The following is a 15,069-nucleotide window of genomic DNA, read 5'->3' as shown; positions in this document are numbered from 1 at the left end:
AATTTTAGAGACTCCAGAGGAGAGCCACAAAAATGATAAAAGGGTTAGAAAACCTGACTAATAAGGAAAGGTTAGAAAAACTGGGCAAATTTAACCTTGAGAAAAGACGACTGAGGGGGAGTACCTGAAATCAGCCTTCAAATATGTTAAGGGTTGTTATAAAGAGAACAGTGAATAATTGTTCGCCACGTCTACTGAAGGTAGGACAAAAAAGTAATGGGCCTAATCTGCAGTAGGGAGATTTAGGTTAGATTTTAGGAGAAAAACTGTAATTAAGTTCTGGAAAAAGGCTTCCAGGGAGCACTCCCTATCATTAGAGGATTTTAAAAGCAGGTTAGATGAACAGCTATCAGGGATGGTCTAGATTTACTTGGTCCTGCCTGAGTGCCTGGGCCTGGATTTGATGAATTCTCAAGGTCCTTTCCAGTCCTACATTTCTATTATTCTAAGCATAACTTTAAAAAATATTCTCAGCATTTTTAAGGCTAAATCATGATTTCATTACCACTTTGCAGACTTTGCTTTTGGAGAGAACTAATCTAACTTTATATAACACCAACCTTCACTGCTCTTCTGCTTTCCCCAAAAGTTGGGAAAAGAGACAGGATTTGCAGCATGCCCATATGACTCAGATTAAGACAACCATTATATTAAGACCTGAACATTGTGAAAAATCTAAATAAAATGTAGTGCAATTAATTTTAAGAAGTCTATAATTATGTTAAGTTCTAGTTGTTTTCCCTTTCAGTAACCTCATTAAATGGTGATATAAATTATAAAATAAAATGGGTCATAAGGCTGATATAGATATAAATCAAGCATGTATTAAAGGATATAATTTTCCAGCAAACGTCTAACTTGCTGTTGATCTCCAGCCCTTTTGCCTGCTGTCTCTCTTCTTCCAGTTGCTTTGGGTTTGCAAACTGTATCCTTTCACCAGGGGAATCTGGGAAACTCTCAAAATTAAACTTGTCAACCTGGATAGCCATACTGAGATAAAAAAAAGGAAGAAAAGAAAAGAATCGTCAATACAGCAATTTTGTGGGAATGTCTCCCGCAGATCATTTCACAGACCTTTACCAAACCAAACCAAACAAAAAGGTGTTATATATTGCTTCAGTCAGAGTAATCTGGATCACAATGATGCATTAATATTATGATTTATGGTACAGAATATTGAAAGCAAGTTATGATCAAAGATCCATATTTGTAACTTAAGAAAATACTGGGTATTCCTTCATCCCTGAAACCTGATCACTTCACTGGGGCTCCTCAAAAGCTCAACAAACCTGCCACCGGAAAACCTACCAGCAGGACTTACTTTTCCAAAGTGATGAAGATACATAGGATGCAATAACAATATTTGGACAAACAGTTACACCCCTAAAACTTAGTTCAGCAGAGATAATAATTTCGTCATTTCAGTTTTTTAACTTATTTTAGTTCAGTTCAATGACTTAATTCAAAGTTAAGAAACCAACTGGGAGTTGAAAACCCAGGAAATCTTGTTTTCCTCTTTCAGTCTCTGAATCAAAAATGAGAGAGGATGAGATCTACTAATACTTGCTTGTTTAATAAATCAGTTAGCTTTAAATGAAACATATGTTGTGATAAATGTTTTCTTCTAGGTATTCAACATATTAAGGTTGTATTATTTAATTTAAAAAAATTAAAATGCTGTTTTGTGCTTTTTCACTGAATTTCCATCCAAATAGAGCTTGACACAAATCACCAGTAAAAAAAAAAAAAGTTTAGTAAATAAGAAATGTGTTATTCATTTTCTAACATACTAAAAATGTAGAAATTAAGACCATGAATAAATGAAAGTTAAGCCATATAACTGCTTAAATAAAAATGTATAGACTTAGTGTATCCTCTCAGTTAGCAAAAGGAAGCACCTAACTTAATGTAAAGGCTATATTTAGTAGCAAATCAACATGCTTTAATGGTTATCAACCATGACACTCAATCTTTCTTAGGAGAGTAACTAAAATGTGCACATGCAAAAAAAAAAGTTTAAAAAAATTATTTAAATCAAGCTTTCTTGTTGCTTATTTAAACCATAATTAAAATTGGTGATTTGCATCACTTTGATTTAAATAAATCCAACCTGCTTAAAATATGAGTACGCTAGTAAGAAAACATTATAAATTACATTTTAGCAATTCAACCACATGTAGCATCAAAGTAAATGTAAAAGAAAACCAAAACAAGAAAAAAAATTGTAGGAATGTAAACATTTGTCCCTGAAATTAATTTTGACATGTTTACAAATTGTGCAAAGGAAATTTCTAAATTTTGTTTCCTTCAAATATTTTACTTATGAAACTCATAACTAAAAACAGTGGTGGGGAACCTATGGCCACTGTTTCATTTCATCTAGCCTGTGGCAATTCTCTGCGCCATGGGCCAGAAGCCCCAAGCCTCGGTGCCCTCCTGCAGGGCTGGAGCCGCGAGCACTGCCTCACCCCACTGCGGGGGGAAGCTATGGTTGCCAGGCCATTAAAAGTTCAGTAAGCTCCATGCAGCTCCCAGAAGCAACCAGCATGTCCCTGCAGCCCCTAAGAGCAGGGGCAATCAGGGAAGCTCCATGCGCTGCCCCTGCCCCCAGCGCCGGCTCTGCAGCTCCCATTGGCCGTGGTTCCCGGCCAATGGGAGCTACAGGGCTGTCACCTGCAGGCACGGGCAGTACACACTGTGCAGAGCCCCCTGGCCCCTCTACCTAAGGGGCCAGACATGGCGGCCGCTTCTGGGAACAGTGCGGAGCACTGACAGGCAGGGAGCTTACCTTAGCCCCGCTGTGCCACTGACCAGGAACCACATCAGGTAAGTGCCGCCTGGCCAGAGCCCACACCCCAAACCCCCTGCCCTAGGCCAGAACCCCCTCCTATACCCTAACTCCCTCCCAGACCCTGCATCCCCACCTGAACCCCCAAACATCTGCCCCAGGTCAGAACCCCGCATCCCAAACCCAAGCCTCCTCCCGGAGCCTGCACCCTGCACCCCAACCCTCTACCTCAGCCCTGATCCCCGTCCTGTACCCTAACTCCCTCCCAGAACCCAAACCACCTCCCACACCTCAACCCCCACCCCAGCCCTGAGCTTGCTCCTGCACTCCAAACCTCTTGGCCCCAGCCCAGAGCCCCCTCATGCATCCCAAACCCCTGGCACCAGCCCCAAGCCATAGCCTGTACCCCCAGCCGGTGTCCACAGCCCAACCGCCTGCCCCAGCCCAGAGCCCCCTCCTGCACCTTGAACCTCTCATTTCTGGCCCCAATCTGGATCATAGGGGAAGCCCCGAGTTTCCACCCTTCCCCCCCCCCCCAGGGCTGTGTGTGGCCCACAACTGATTTTTTATGTGGGTCAGTGGTCCCTGATAGAAAAAGGATCCCCACCCCTGATGAAATTGCCACTAAACACTGACATGCCTCTGCACATAGATGAACAAATGAGGACCCAGCACCCCAACAAGTCACTTTATAACATGAATAAGAGACTCCAGGGTGTGGACATGCTGTTTAATATAACTATGCCAAAAGTAGCTTCACACACGCACACACACACACACGCACAAATTTCCTAACATAAACCTACACATTTTGTAAATGCAAAACCTACACATTTACTCATGCACATGAGATAACTGCAAAAGTACCCAATTTCCATGCAGCCAGGCAGATTTTGTACATTAATACATTTGTAAGCAAAACTTATGAAGTCCATAGCTTCAGCATCTCTCAACGCATCTCAGGCACTACTTGTAACATCTTATGGTAATAGTAAAACAAACAAATAATTAGTAAAATAATTACTTTAACAAACATATGGTGAGCCATGAAAACAAAATATTATAGTATAGTGTGTGCTAAACAATCAGATATTAAACTATAAACAACAATTAGATAAAAAACAAGCATTTACACCTTTCTGAATGTCGTGTGAAATGGGTTTTCCTGGATCCAATAAAACAGGTTTCCTGTCAAAGTATCATGAATAAGAAGCAATTTCTGAAATGGACTGCTACGGAAAATTAATTAATAAAGAATTAAATACACTACTTTGGACAACAACAACAGTCATGAAACTGGTTTTCAAAGCTTCTCTGATGCGCAGCACTTCCTGCTGTGTTCTTCTAACCGCCCTGGTGTCTGTCTGCGCATATTCAGCGGCCAGGCGATTTGCCTCAACCTCTCACCCCACCATAAACGTCTCCCCCTTACTCTCACAGAGATTGTGGAGCACACAGCAAGCAGCAATAGCAATGGGAATATTGGTTTCACTGAGGTCTGAGCAAGTCAGTAAACTGCGCCAGCGACCCTTTAAACATCCAAATGCACACTCTACCACCATTCTGCACTTACTCAGTCTATAGTTGAACAGCTCCTTACTACTGTCCAGGGTGCCTGTGCATGGCTTCATGAGCCAGGGCATTAAGGGTTAGGCTGGGTCCCCAAGGATAACTATAGGCATTTCAACATCCCCAACAGTTATTTTCTGGTCTGGGAAGTAAATCCCTTCCTGCAGCCATTTAAACAGACCAGAGTTCCTGAAGACGCGAGCATCATGAAACTTTCCCAGCCATCCCAAGGGGAGGGATAGCTCAGTGGTCTGAGCATTGGCCTATTAAACCCAGGGTTGTGAGTTCAACCCTTGAGGGGGCCATTTAGGGATCTGGGGCAAAAATTGGGGATTGGTCCTGCTTTGAGCAGGGGGTTGGACTAGATGACCTCCTGAGGTCCCTTCCAAACCTGATATTCTATGACTCTATGACTTCTATCCCACGTTGATGTTGGTGAAACGTCCTTTGTGATCCACCCGTGCTTGCAGCACCATTGAAAAGTACCCCTTGCGGTTTATGTACTGGCTTCCCTGGTGGTCCGGTCCCAAGATAGGGATATGTGTTCCGTCTATAACCCCACCACAGTTAGGGAATCCCATTGCAGCAAAGCCATCCACTATGAACTGCACATTTCCCAGAGTCACTACCTTTGGTAGCAGCAGCTCAGTGATTGTGTTGGCTACTTGCATCACAGCAACCCCCACAGTAGATTTACCCACTCCAAATTGATTACCGACTGACCGTTAGCTGTCTGGCGTTGCAAGCTTCCACAGGGCTATTGCCACTCGCTTGTGAACTGTGAGGGCTGCTCTCATCTTGGTATTCTTGCGCTTCAGGGCAGGGGAAAGCAAGTCACAAGTTCCATGAAAGTGCCCTTACGCATGCAAAAGTTTCGCAGCCACTGGGAATCATCCCAAACCTGCAACGCTATGCGGTCCCACCACTCTGTGCTTGTTTCCCGGGCCCAGAATCGGCATTCCACGGCATGAGCCTGCCCCAGTAATACCATGATCTCCAAATTGCGGGGGAACACCGTTTTAGAGAAATCTGTGTTCATGTCCTCATCACCACGCTGCCGTTGCCTCCTCGCCTGGTTTTTCAGGTACTGGTTCTGCATAAACTGCACGATAATGCGCAAGGTATTTACAATGGTCATAACTGCTGCGGTGAGCTGAACAGGCTCCATGCTTGCCGTGGTATGGCGTCTGCTCGGGCAATCCAGGGAAAAGGGCGCAAAATGATTGTCTGCTGTTGCTTTCACAGAGGGAGGGAGGGTTGACTGACGACATTTACCCATAACCACCCGCGACAAATTTTTGGCCCCATCAAGCATTGGGAGCTCAGTCCAGAATTCCAATGGGCAGCGGGGACTGCAGGAACTATGGGATAGCTACCCACAGCGCACCGCTCGGAATGTCGACGCTTGCCACGGTACTGTGGACGCACACCGCCAAATTAATGTGCTTAGTGTGGACGCATGCACTCGACTTTATACAACCTGTTCCCAAAAATCGACTTCTGTAAAATCGGAGTATTTTCATAGTCTAGACATGGCCTAAGACACATTCTACTGTATCTAGGTTTTTCTCTAATTCTAGATTTGGAATCCTTACTTAATTTATCATTTCTATCTACAGTGAGAGTCACTGCACTACTGTCCCTCTTTGTTTTCAAAATCTGTTAGCCTTTTGTAAGGCGTACTAGTACCTAAGTACGAACAAGAAGAGGAAACAAATGGCTGTAGAGCAGTTATTCATTTTTTGTCAAAAGCTATTGCACAAAAGGCCCAGATTGCAAGGTTATGCTTAGGCTTGGCAGAATTCTATTTTTTTAATTGACTGAAAATTGACTATTTTTTAATTGATCTTAATTTTTAATAATTTTTTCTATTTGTATCCATATACATATTCATTTGTATCCATATACATTTTCTCAGCTGTGGAAATTATGGGGTGGGTCAGTCAATTATCTAATGACAGTAGACACAGTGATTCAAAAAAATAAAGTTTTATAACAGTTAAAACAAATATTAACATTATATATCAAAATATACAAAGTAAATATCCTTAAATCAAACTCTGAATTTCACAAGCAGCATTTTGTTTACTTTGCCAATCTTTAAATTTCAACTTTCATCAATGGAAATATGTTTTCATTGGTTTGTGTGTGTATGGCGATATTGATGTTTACCAACATTTAACAACAAAAATTTAATCCTTCCAAGCCTAGTTATGCTATACAGGAAATCATGGCCTTAACAGTAACCACAGTTCAGGGGAAATCTGAAATGTGAAGCTAACAAGACCCCCAAATCCCAGGACTTAAAAAAATGTACACCTGCTTTGAAAAAAGGAACTAGAATTTCATTTCAACCTACTTTACCTTGAATGAGCAATTCAATTTTCTGAGAGGAGAAGGTTTTAATAACTCATGAGATATTTGCATAAAGATACTGCATTATGTAAAACAATATCCATGGCCAACACTGCACATGGGAAACAGATTTTTTTCCCCTTTTTAGTTCTCTAAGGATAACCTTGCTGGTGAGGGAGAGAAGAATGAATTGACAACAGTTTTCATGAATAATGAAACATTCATGTTTTGAAGCTACTGGTTTTAGTCATGAAATAAGTCCACATTATTTTGACAGCTGCTCAGATGATAAAGTAGTATTACAGGGATGCAAATTAGTCAAATATAAATTAAATGAATGACTAGGAAATGAAAATCAGCTCATGTGCAACATGGATATATCTGCATGGTCTGTGCCATGGCACTTGTCAGTGTTACTTAAGGAAAATATAACAAACCTTCCAAAACTGTAGAGAGTAGTTAGTTAAACGTCAGTAAACCAACTCGCACAAAAGTGATAAGACATTTCACTTTCCTATATATGCATTGCCACTTTATTGATATATTACTGTCTGCCACACGAACCAAATGCACAGTACAGGCAGATTTTTACTGAAAAAATAAATATTTGAAGTAAAATGAAAATATTAGTATTGTAAGACCCAGTGTGCACTATACATTCCTATGGTATCTGTCATTTTCCATAAAAATAGTGAAAATAGAATCAATAGAAATTAGAAACTACCTTTCTAACTGGCACAGAAATTTTGCAATGGTTGAAAACAAAGGCAATAAAAAAAATGCCTGACAGAAAATGCCTTACAGAAAAGCTGACATCCTTCTAATTAATTTTACATTTTATATAAAACTCTTTATATAAGAAAAAGACTCCCAGAAATTGGCCCCCTTTACATTTAATCATTGATATTTAGTAAGACTACTATTCTAAATTTATGTACATCATGTTGATTTCTATTTTTTAATTATTAAAAAATCCATAGTTCATATTTTATAGGAGAGCTCAACGGTAAAACTAAATGACTGAGCCAGCCCACAGGAATGATCTCCCTCCTAGCCCACAACTGATTTCATGAAGAAAAAAGGACTGCGTTAACATCTGAACTATGCAGAGGGAAAGATAATTTTTCCATTCATCTTTGAAAGGTCAATTAAATTCACAAAACTGCACTTATAGCTTAAGTATTTATTTAAAATAATTGAAATGGAAGATAAGTTAACCCATAATGCTGAAGTCTCAAATTCACTGGCATCTACATATCTGATCCAAATCATTTCAAATAATAAAAATTCAAGCTAAGAAAGAATAGTTCCACTGTATATAATGTAATATCTAAAAATGCTGCCACATTAAGAGAGTGTTAGCTATTGAAATGCTCAACTTGACGCAGATTATATTATGGATACTGTGATTGTTGTGTCTAAAGGTTCCTCAACCCAGACACAGGAGCCCTAAATAGCAAATGGAGAGGGATAACAAATTAGCTCCGACCTCTACCTTTTTTCACTTGACCATTTAAATGGCTTATCCTTTCATAACAAAAGCCACACTGGAAAAGTGTTAGCTATTTATGGAAATACGGATTTTGCTATTTAATTTACGTATTAGGACACCAGACTCTACAGACAAACATTCTCCAGTGTGGCGAATGAGAAGCTAATAATCGAAGCTCATTCACTTAATTAGGAAATTTGGAAAAGCGTTAGCATTATATTAAGTGAAGATGCATACATATATAAATGAATATCTGATCTCTATTCAGCAATGTCAAAACCATATTTGGATTACTGACAGATCAGGATTTATTTTCCTAGAACCTAGACGATTATCTTACCCATTAACTATATGTAGCACCTCATAACTCTCTTATTGGAATGCTAGCCATTTGATGAACATTTTCAGAAACTGCACATGTAATTTCTGATTTTTTAATTTATCTTTTTATGCTTCCAAATTGTTCTCTGTCACAACGCAGGGTATATGTACAAAACAAAGAAGTTACTTATCATACAGCAGTTGATGGTCTTTGAGATATGTTGTCTATATGTATTGTACTCCTGGCATGAGTGTGCCCCCAGTGCCAGAGATCGGAATGTTTTGATCAGCAATGCCCACTGGTTCACACTTGTATCCTACCTGTCCTTGTGCCCCTTCCTCCTGAGGGCATAAAAGGGTGGAGTGGGGCAAATGAATATCAGCTCCTTCATTAAATAAACATCCAATGATTATAGCCTTCAATATGGTATGATAGGAAGGCAAGCTGTGGAATACATATAAACAACACATCTCGAAGAACACCAGTTATTGCAAGGTAAGTAACCTCTTTTTCTTCAAGTAATTATCTATGTGTATTACACTCCTGATGTGTCCCAGGCAGAGACCTCAATGGAGGTGGGATATTGGAGTCCCAAGAGAATAATGATTAAATAACTACTTTGCCAAAGCTAGCATCTGCTTTGGCAGCCTCCCCTATGGCATAATGCTCTGTAAACGTATGAATTGAGTGCCAATTGGCTTCTATATGTATTTCAAGAATTAGAACATTCCTAAAAGAAGTTGTCCAAGCAGCATGAGCTCTAGTAGAGTCAGCCTTGATCTGAACAGGAAGATCTTGTTTAGCAACCAGATAATGTCTGATACAATCAGAGATTGATTTAGCTATTCTTAAGGAAGAAATAGTCTTCCCTTTTACCCTCTCAGTATTTTAGACTATGAGTAGTCTAGATGAGATTCTAAATAGTTTAGCTCTATGTTAATTAATGGATAAGGATCGTAATACATGTAAAGGGTGTAATTTCTTTTACATGCTATGAGCATGAGATTTTTAAATGAAAATAGCTAAATTAACAGTCTGATTATTATGAAAAACTGATACAACTTTTGGCATAAACTAGGTTGAGTCCTTAGAGATTTTCTCTCTACGAAAATCAGCATCTGGTGGGCCTGCTGTCAAGGATTGATGCTCTCCCATTCTCTGCACTGATGCAATGGCAACTAGAAAAGAGGTTCTCATGGAAGGATGTTGACGTGAACATGTTGCTAATCATTCACAGGATAGAACCATGTGACTCACTGCTACAAATACCATGAGGGATGAAGTTCTCTAAGGCTATATCTACACTATGCAGGAGTGTGATTTCCCTGCTCACGATACATACTTGTACTAGCCCTCATCAAGCTAGCATTAGTATAAATAGCAGTGTAGCCATAGCAGCATGGGTAGCAGCATTGGAAGCATGCGTTATCCATGCCGAGTACGTACCAAGGGTTTCAGGCAGGTTTGTACTCGGCATAGGTAATCCATGACTCCACTACTGCTATTCATGCTTCCATTGCTAGACTGTTATTTATATTTGTGCTATCCTGAGTTAGTGCAAACGTGCTCGTGAGCGGGGGAATCACACCCCTAGCTCACAGCACAGACATAGTTTAATTGGAGGGGACACCTGTGTTAAATCCATTGAACACCTAGCCACCATGGGGTGTGAAAATTCAGTATAATTCTCAATATATGGATGGAAAGCAGATGTAGCAGTCAGGTGAACCATCACAGAACTAACTGAGAAAGCTGTTGACTTCAGGGAGAGTAGGTAATCTGAAATAAAATGAACGTCTGCTCAAAATGGTGAAATATGGTGATCTTCAGCCCAGAGGAAAAATCTCTTCTATTTAGCATTATAACCAAATCTCGCTGAATCTTTTATGAGGTCAAAATATTTTGGATGACCCTAGAGCAAGTCCTTTCCATTTCCATATGGTCACTGTAAAATGCAAGGATGATAGATAGCCTAGAGGAAGGATCCTAACTTCATCTTGAGAAATCAGATTCAGAATTAGAGATACAAATATTGGGGGTCAAATTGATAGTCTTAAGAGGTTGTTTTTTGTTGCTCAGAAACAATCACGAAGAAGTGGATGCAGAAGAAGCAGATGGACGTCTCTTATGAAAATGTAGGCCTTTGGTATGAGTATGCAAAAGGCTTAGAAGGTTGCCTTGCTTGAGGTTGTTAGTATTGTCTTCTCTGTAGTTGCAGGGAACAGACTACCAATGATCCTAAAGTTTAACAAAAATCTTTTGAGATGTGCAAGGTGTCATCTGTTTTTTGAACCAAAAAGTTTGATTCTTTCAAAGAGTAAGTCCTCTACAGCATTTTGTACCTCTCATGAAATACCAGATGATTGAAGCCAACATCTCATTGTTATGACAGTCACCACTGAACATGCCATGGTGTCTGTCCTAAATATAAAGGGACGGGTAACCACCTTTAAATCCCTCCTGGCCAGAGGAAAAAACCTTTTCACCTGTAAAGGGTTAAGAAGCTAGGATAACCTCACTGGCACCTGACCAAAATGACCAATGAGGAGACAAAATACTTTCAAAAGCTGGGAAGAGGGAGAACATCAAAGGGTCTGTGTCTGTCTGGGTGATGCTTTTGCCGGGGACAGAACAGAAACGGAGTCTTAGAACTTAGTAAGTAATCTAGCTAGATATGCGATAGATTATGATTTCTTTAAATGGCTGAGAAATTAAGTTGTGCTGAATAGAATGAATATTCCTGTCTGTGTGTCTTTTTTGTAACTTAAGGTTTTGCCTAGAGGGATTCTCTATGTTTTGAATCTCATTACCCTGTAAGGTATTTACCATCCTGATTTTACAGAGGTGATTCTTTTTACTTTTTCTTTAATTAAAATTCTTCTTTTAAGAACCGGATTTTACAGAGGTGATTCTTTTTACTGTTTCTGCTATTAAAATGTTTCTTTTCAAGAACTGAATGCTTTTTTCATTGTTCTAAGATCCAATGGTTTGGGTCTGTGGTCACCTATACAAATTGGTGAAGATTTTTACCAAACCTTCCCCAGGAAGTGAGGTGCAAGTGTTGGGAGGATTTTGGGGGGAAAGACATTTCCAAACACCATTTTCTCAATAAACCCAGATAAACGTTTGTTGGTGGTAGTGGAAGTCCAAAGGCAAAGGGTAAAATAGTTTGTACCTTGGGGAAGTTTTAACCTAAGCTGGTAAAAGTAAGCTTAGGAGGTTTTCATGCAGGTCCCCACATCTGTACCCTAGAGTTCAGAGTGGGGGAGGAACCTTGACAGTGTCCGATACATATATAGTGGCTTAAAGACCTGTTCTCAGGATTAGTTGTCCTTCATTGGTTAACAACTGCAGCTCCTCTCTCAACACTTGTGGGATCCTATCAAAAAAATCTGGCAACCCTTTGCCAACATTGGTAGTTATATTTTTGAAAAGAAAGCTTGATCATTCAAAATTCTCATTTGTAAACTTGCAGAACAATATATTTTCTTCGAGTAAGTCTAATCTCTTTGGTCCTTTTGTTTCAGAGTATACTTATAACTGTGTTGTTTAATACATTCTTGGACACAACACCACAATGACAAGAGAAAAAGGTGTTGACTATACACAAAAATACTCAAATCCCAGGGCCTGGACTTGTTATATTTTGCCTACTTTTATGTCACAGGGATTGCGATAGAAGTTCCCACTGCAGTTAAGGCAACTCTAGAAGGCCTTCGTTAACTGGCATTGCCACTCTGTCTGGCAATGAGGTGTGTAAAGTTTCCAGTAATTTGTAAGATTTTTTGCTCACCACCTCTACTGGAATTTTCAGCATTTCAACCAGTCTTTTTAGAAGCTCTTAAAATGTTTTATAATCATCAGGAGGTACTGCTGCTGCTGGAGTTACAGCTTTGATAATGCTGATGTAGAAAGATCAGTGTGATGAGTTTGCTCATTCTCAGATGAGTGGAGTTGCTGCTGTGCTGGAAAGGTATGAGGTTGCTGCTCTCTCTCTATCCTGGTAGACTGTAGACTGCATAGCTGACACCAGTCTCCTCAGATATTAAGAAGCCCAACATGACCATGATTACTCTCCATATGAAAAATGTGCTCTAGGCCAAGGTGGTGGACACCAGGACGCATGAGTCCCTCTGTGTTCTCTATGGCTACTAAAATGAGGCGGGGTCCTAGTATATGGACCTGTAGAAAAATATGCTGGAAAGTAAGATGGAGAACCCCACTACTATCCACTAAAGAGGATGAGAAAGAATATTCTTCCCAGACACAGACAACTGGTTTTAAAGGTGTTCCAGGTAGGAGAGTGTCCCTGAGTAAGGAACTGCTCGGTAGTGATAATGGAATTCTCTGTGTCTGTTCAAGTCATGGGGAATCAGGAAAGTCAAAGATTATTAAGTCTTTCAGTGCTGTAGAAGTTGGTGCTGGCCGAGTCAATACTGAAGGCATCCAGACCAGTGTCACGTTGTACAGTACCAAGGCTATCAATAACGATAAAGTCTTTTTAATGGGGTCAGAGATCTTACATTTGTACCTTGAATACCTTTTTCATCCAGTCTCTGAAGAGATTTAATTCTCTTTTTGGGGGGTGCCTAAGGAGGTGACCTCCTTTTATGCTCTTCAGGGGAATGAGGATGGGACTTATCCCCACCCAACGATTTCAGCACCTGAGCCTTTACCACACAGGGATGGGACCAACCTTATAGGCACCAGAACTAGAGAAGGACTTTTCTGAGACAGCTTAATCTGCGCTACACCAGTATTTGAGGCTGGTCTCATTGATCTATCTAATAGAAATAGTTTTAACCTAGCCCATCTAGATATCTAGTTTGCTGTGAAAAGAAATAAACTGAGCATGTGTTCGAAATATGTCCCATCACCAAAACAAAATGAATATTTTGTGCAGCCACCATTCAAGGGAATGGCCATGTCACACGAAGGAGAATATTTGAAACTGTGTGACTTCTGTTCAGCCATGAAGACTGAAGATAAGTACTGAGTAACAAGAAAAATATATACTTAAAGTTACCTGAACAACACAACTATGCTAACTAAAATTCCTACACTTAAAACCAACACTAACTATATGCAAAAAAAATAGTAGATATCAAAAGTTATCATCATCATGGCAAATCCCAACCGCACATGGACTACTTGCAAATCGAGCACCACCTACATTGATTTCTAGCTAGATCCTTAAGGCAGCCTGTGGGATATTTAATTTATGTCCATCAGTGGTGATTATATTATACCACTGAAGGTTTTGGTGATCATGTGATCACTGGCCATATAGCAACAAAACTTGGTAAACATGCTTTGTATTTCATTGGTATTCCATCCTAATAATACACCCTTAGCAAGAAAGCCAGCAAAAGCAAACCATTGCTGATTGAGGCTGTTGCTGGATTAGTCTACAAATATCCTCATTTCTGATCTTGTCCTATATTAAAGGTTAAGGCTGCTCTGAAGAAGGGACTTTGAGAGTACACCCTTTAATCTGCGTCTTATGTCTTATCACTGTAAAACAGGGAAATAGTAAAGTTAACTATCTCACATGGATGTTGTGAGGATTAATGAAACAGTGCAGCGTAGCGGTAAAGTGCTAAAGAAATGTGATCCAGCTCAATCATGTCCCCATATTCTTCATGTAATATATTCCTCACATATGAAAGGGGGGAAAGGAATCAGCTGTCTCCACAGCACTGTCCCCACTTTCTCCAGTCTCATCAGAAGGAGTTTTACATATCCAAGAACCTGAGAAACTGCAAGGAGATGAGAGTGGGTGGGCAGGTTAAGTGGAAACTATATTAACTTTTCATGTCTCTCTACTGTAGAAATCTTAGGGGGAGGGCGCAGTGGGAGAAAGGAGGTCCTTTGATGCCAGCTGCAGTACCTCTGTCAGTGCAACTCTACCAGAACTACACTGTGAAAGAGTGGGGGGAGGAGACACCAAGGTGCAGGACTTGTACAGACGGGTAGGGCCTCAGCACAGATGTCCCTAGCCTCCTAGTGGTCTCCTGTGACCTACTGGTTTGATCTACAGGACCCGATTTTGCAATTACTTACTACCACACACAGGATTTACTACTGTGAGTAGAGTCCCAAGGAAACTAAGTCTGACTACCAAAGCTTGGGCCTCAGTAAATAATATGTAAAAAATTATGAGTATACCGGTTCCATTGCAAATTAGTAATCTGCCATGAATTATTGAAATATAAGTCACCACAGTCTACTACTAAGAAATATTCACACATTTTTATATTGACATACACATACAGAGGTACGTATTCTCACGCAAACTTTTGCATGACACACAAAATCTTATTTTCCCCAAAACAGTGTACATAGACAGCATTATTTATGACTGGACTCACAATAACACCAATTCAAAAATGCATTTTTAAAAACCGATATAATTAAGATACACTTCAGCAGAGCAAAATCTACAGTAAAGCATTGGAGCAACTTGAAAGTCTACATTGTCTTAAATTTCCCCAATAATCTGTAATAACTTAAATTTCTGCTGATGAACATTTATTTTATAGC

General features: G+C 40.0%; 1 protein-coding gene across 4 annotated transcripts in view; it reads right to left on the bottom strand.

The window, feature by feature from the left end:
• TRAPPC9 (trafficking protein particle complex subunit 9) overlaps positions 1-15,069 on the bottom strand; it is an 806,604-nt gene that overhangs the window by 374,900 nt on the left and 416,635 nt on the right. For all 4 annotated transcript variants that reach the window (XM_074943804.1, XM_074943805.1, XM_074943807.1 and 1 more), the window contains one exon: positions 837-990. In XM_074943804.1, the coding sequence (XP_074799905.1) occupies positions 837-990 (154 nt within the window). The remainder of the gene's footprint in view (positions 1-836; positions 991-15,069) is intronic.

Source organism: Natator depressus, chromosome 2 (assembly GCF_965152275.1).
Source record: "Natator depressus isolate rNatDep1 chromosome 2, rNatDep2.hap1, whole genome shotgun sequence".
NCBI lineage: Eukaryota > Metazoa > Chordata > Testudines > Cheloniidae > Natator > Natator depressus.
The sequence above is the reverse complement of the archived record's forward strand: the minus strand, read 5'-3'. Positions and strand labels throughout refer to the sequence as shown.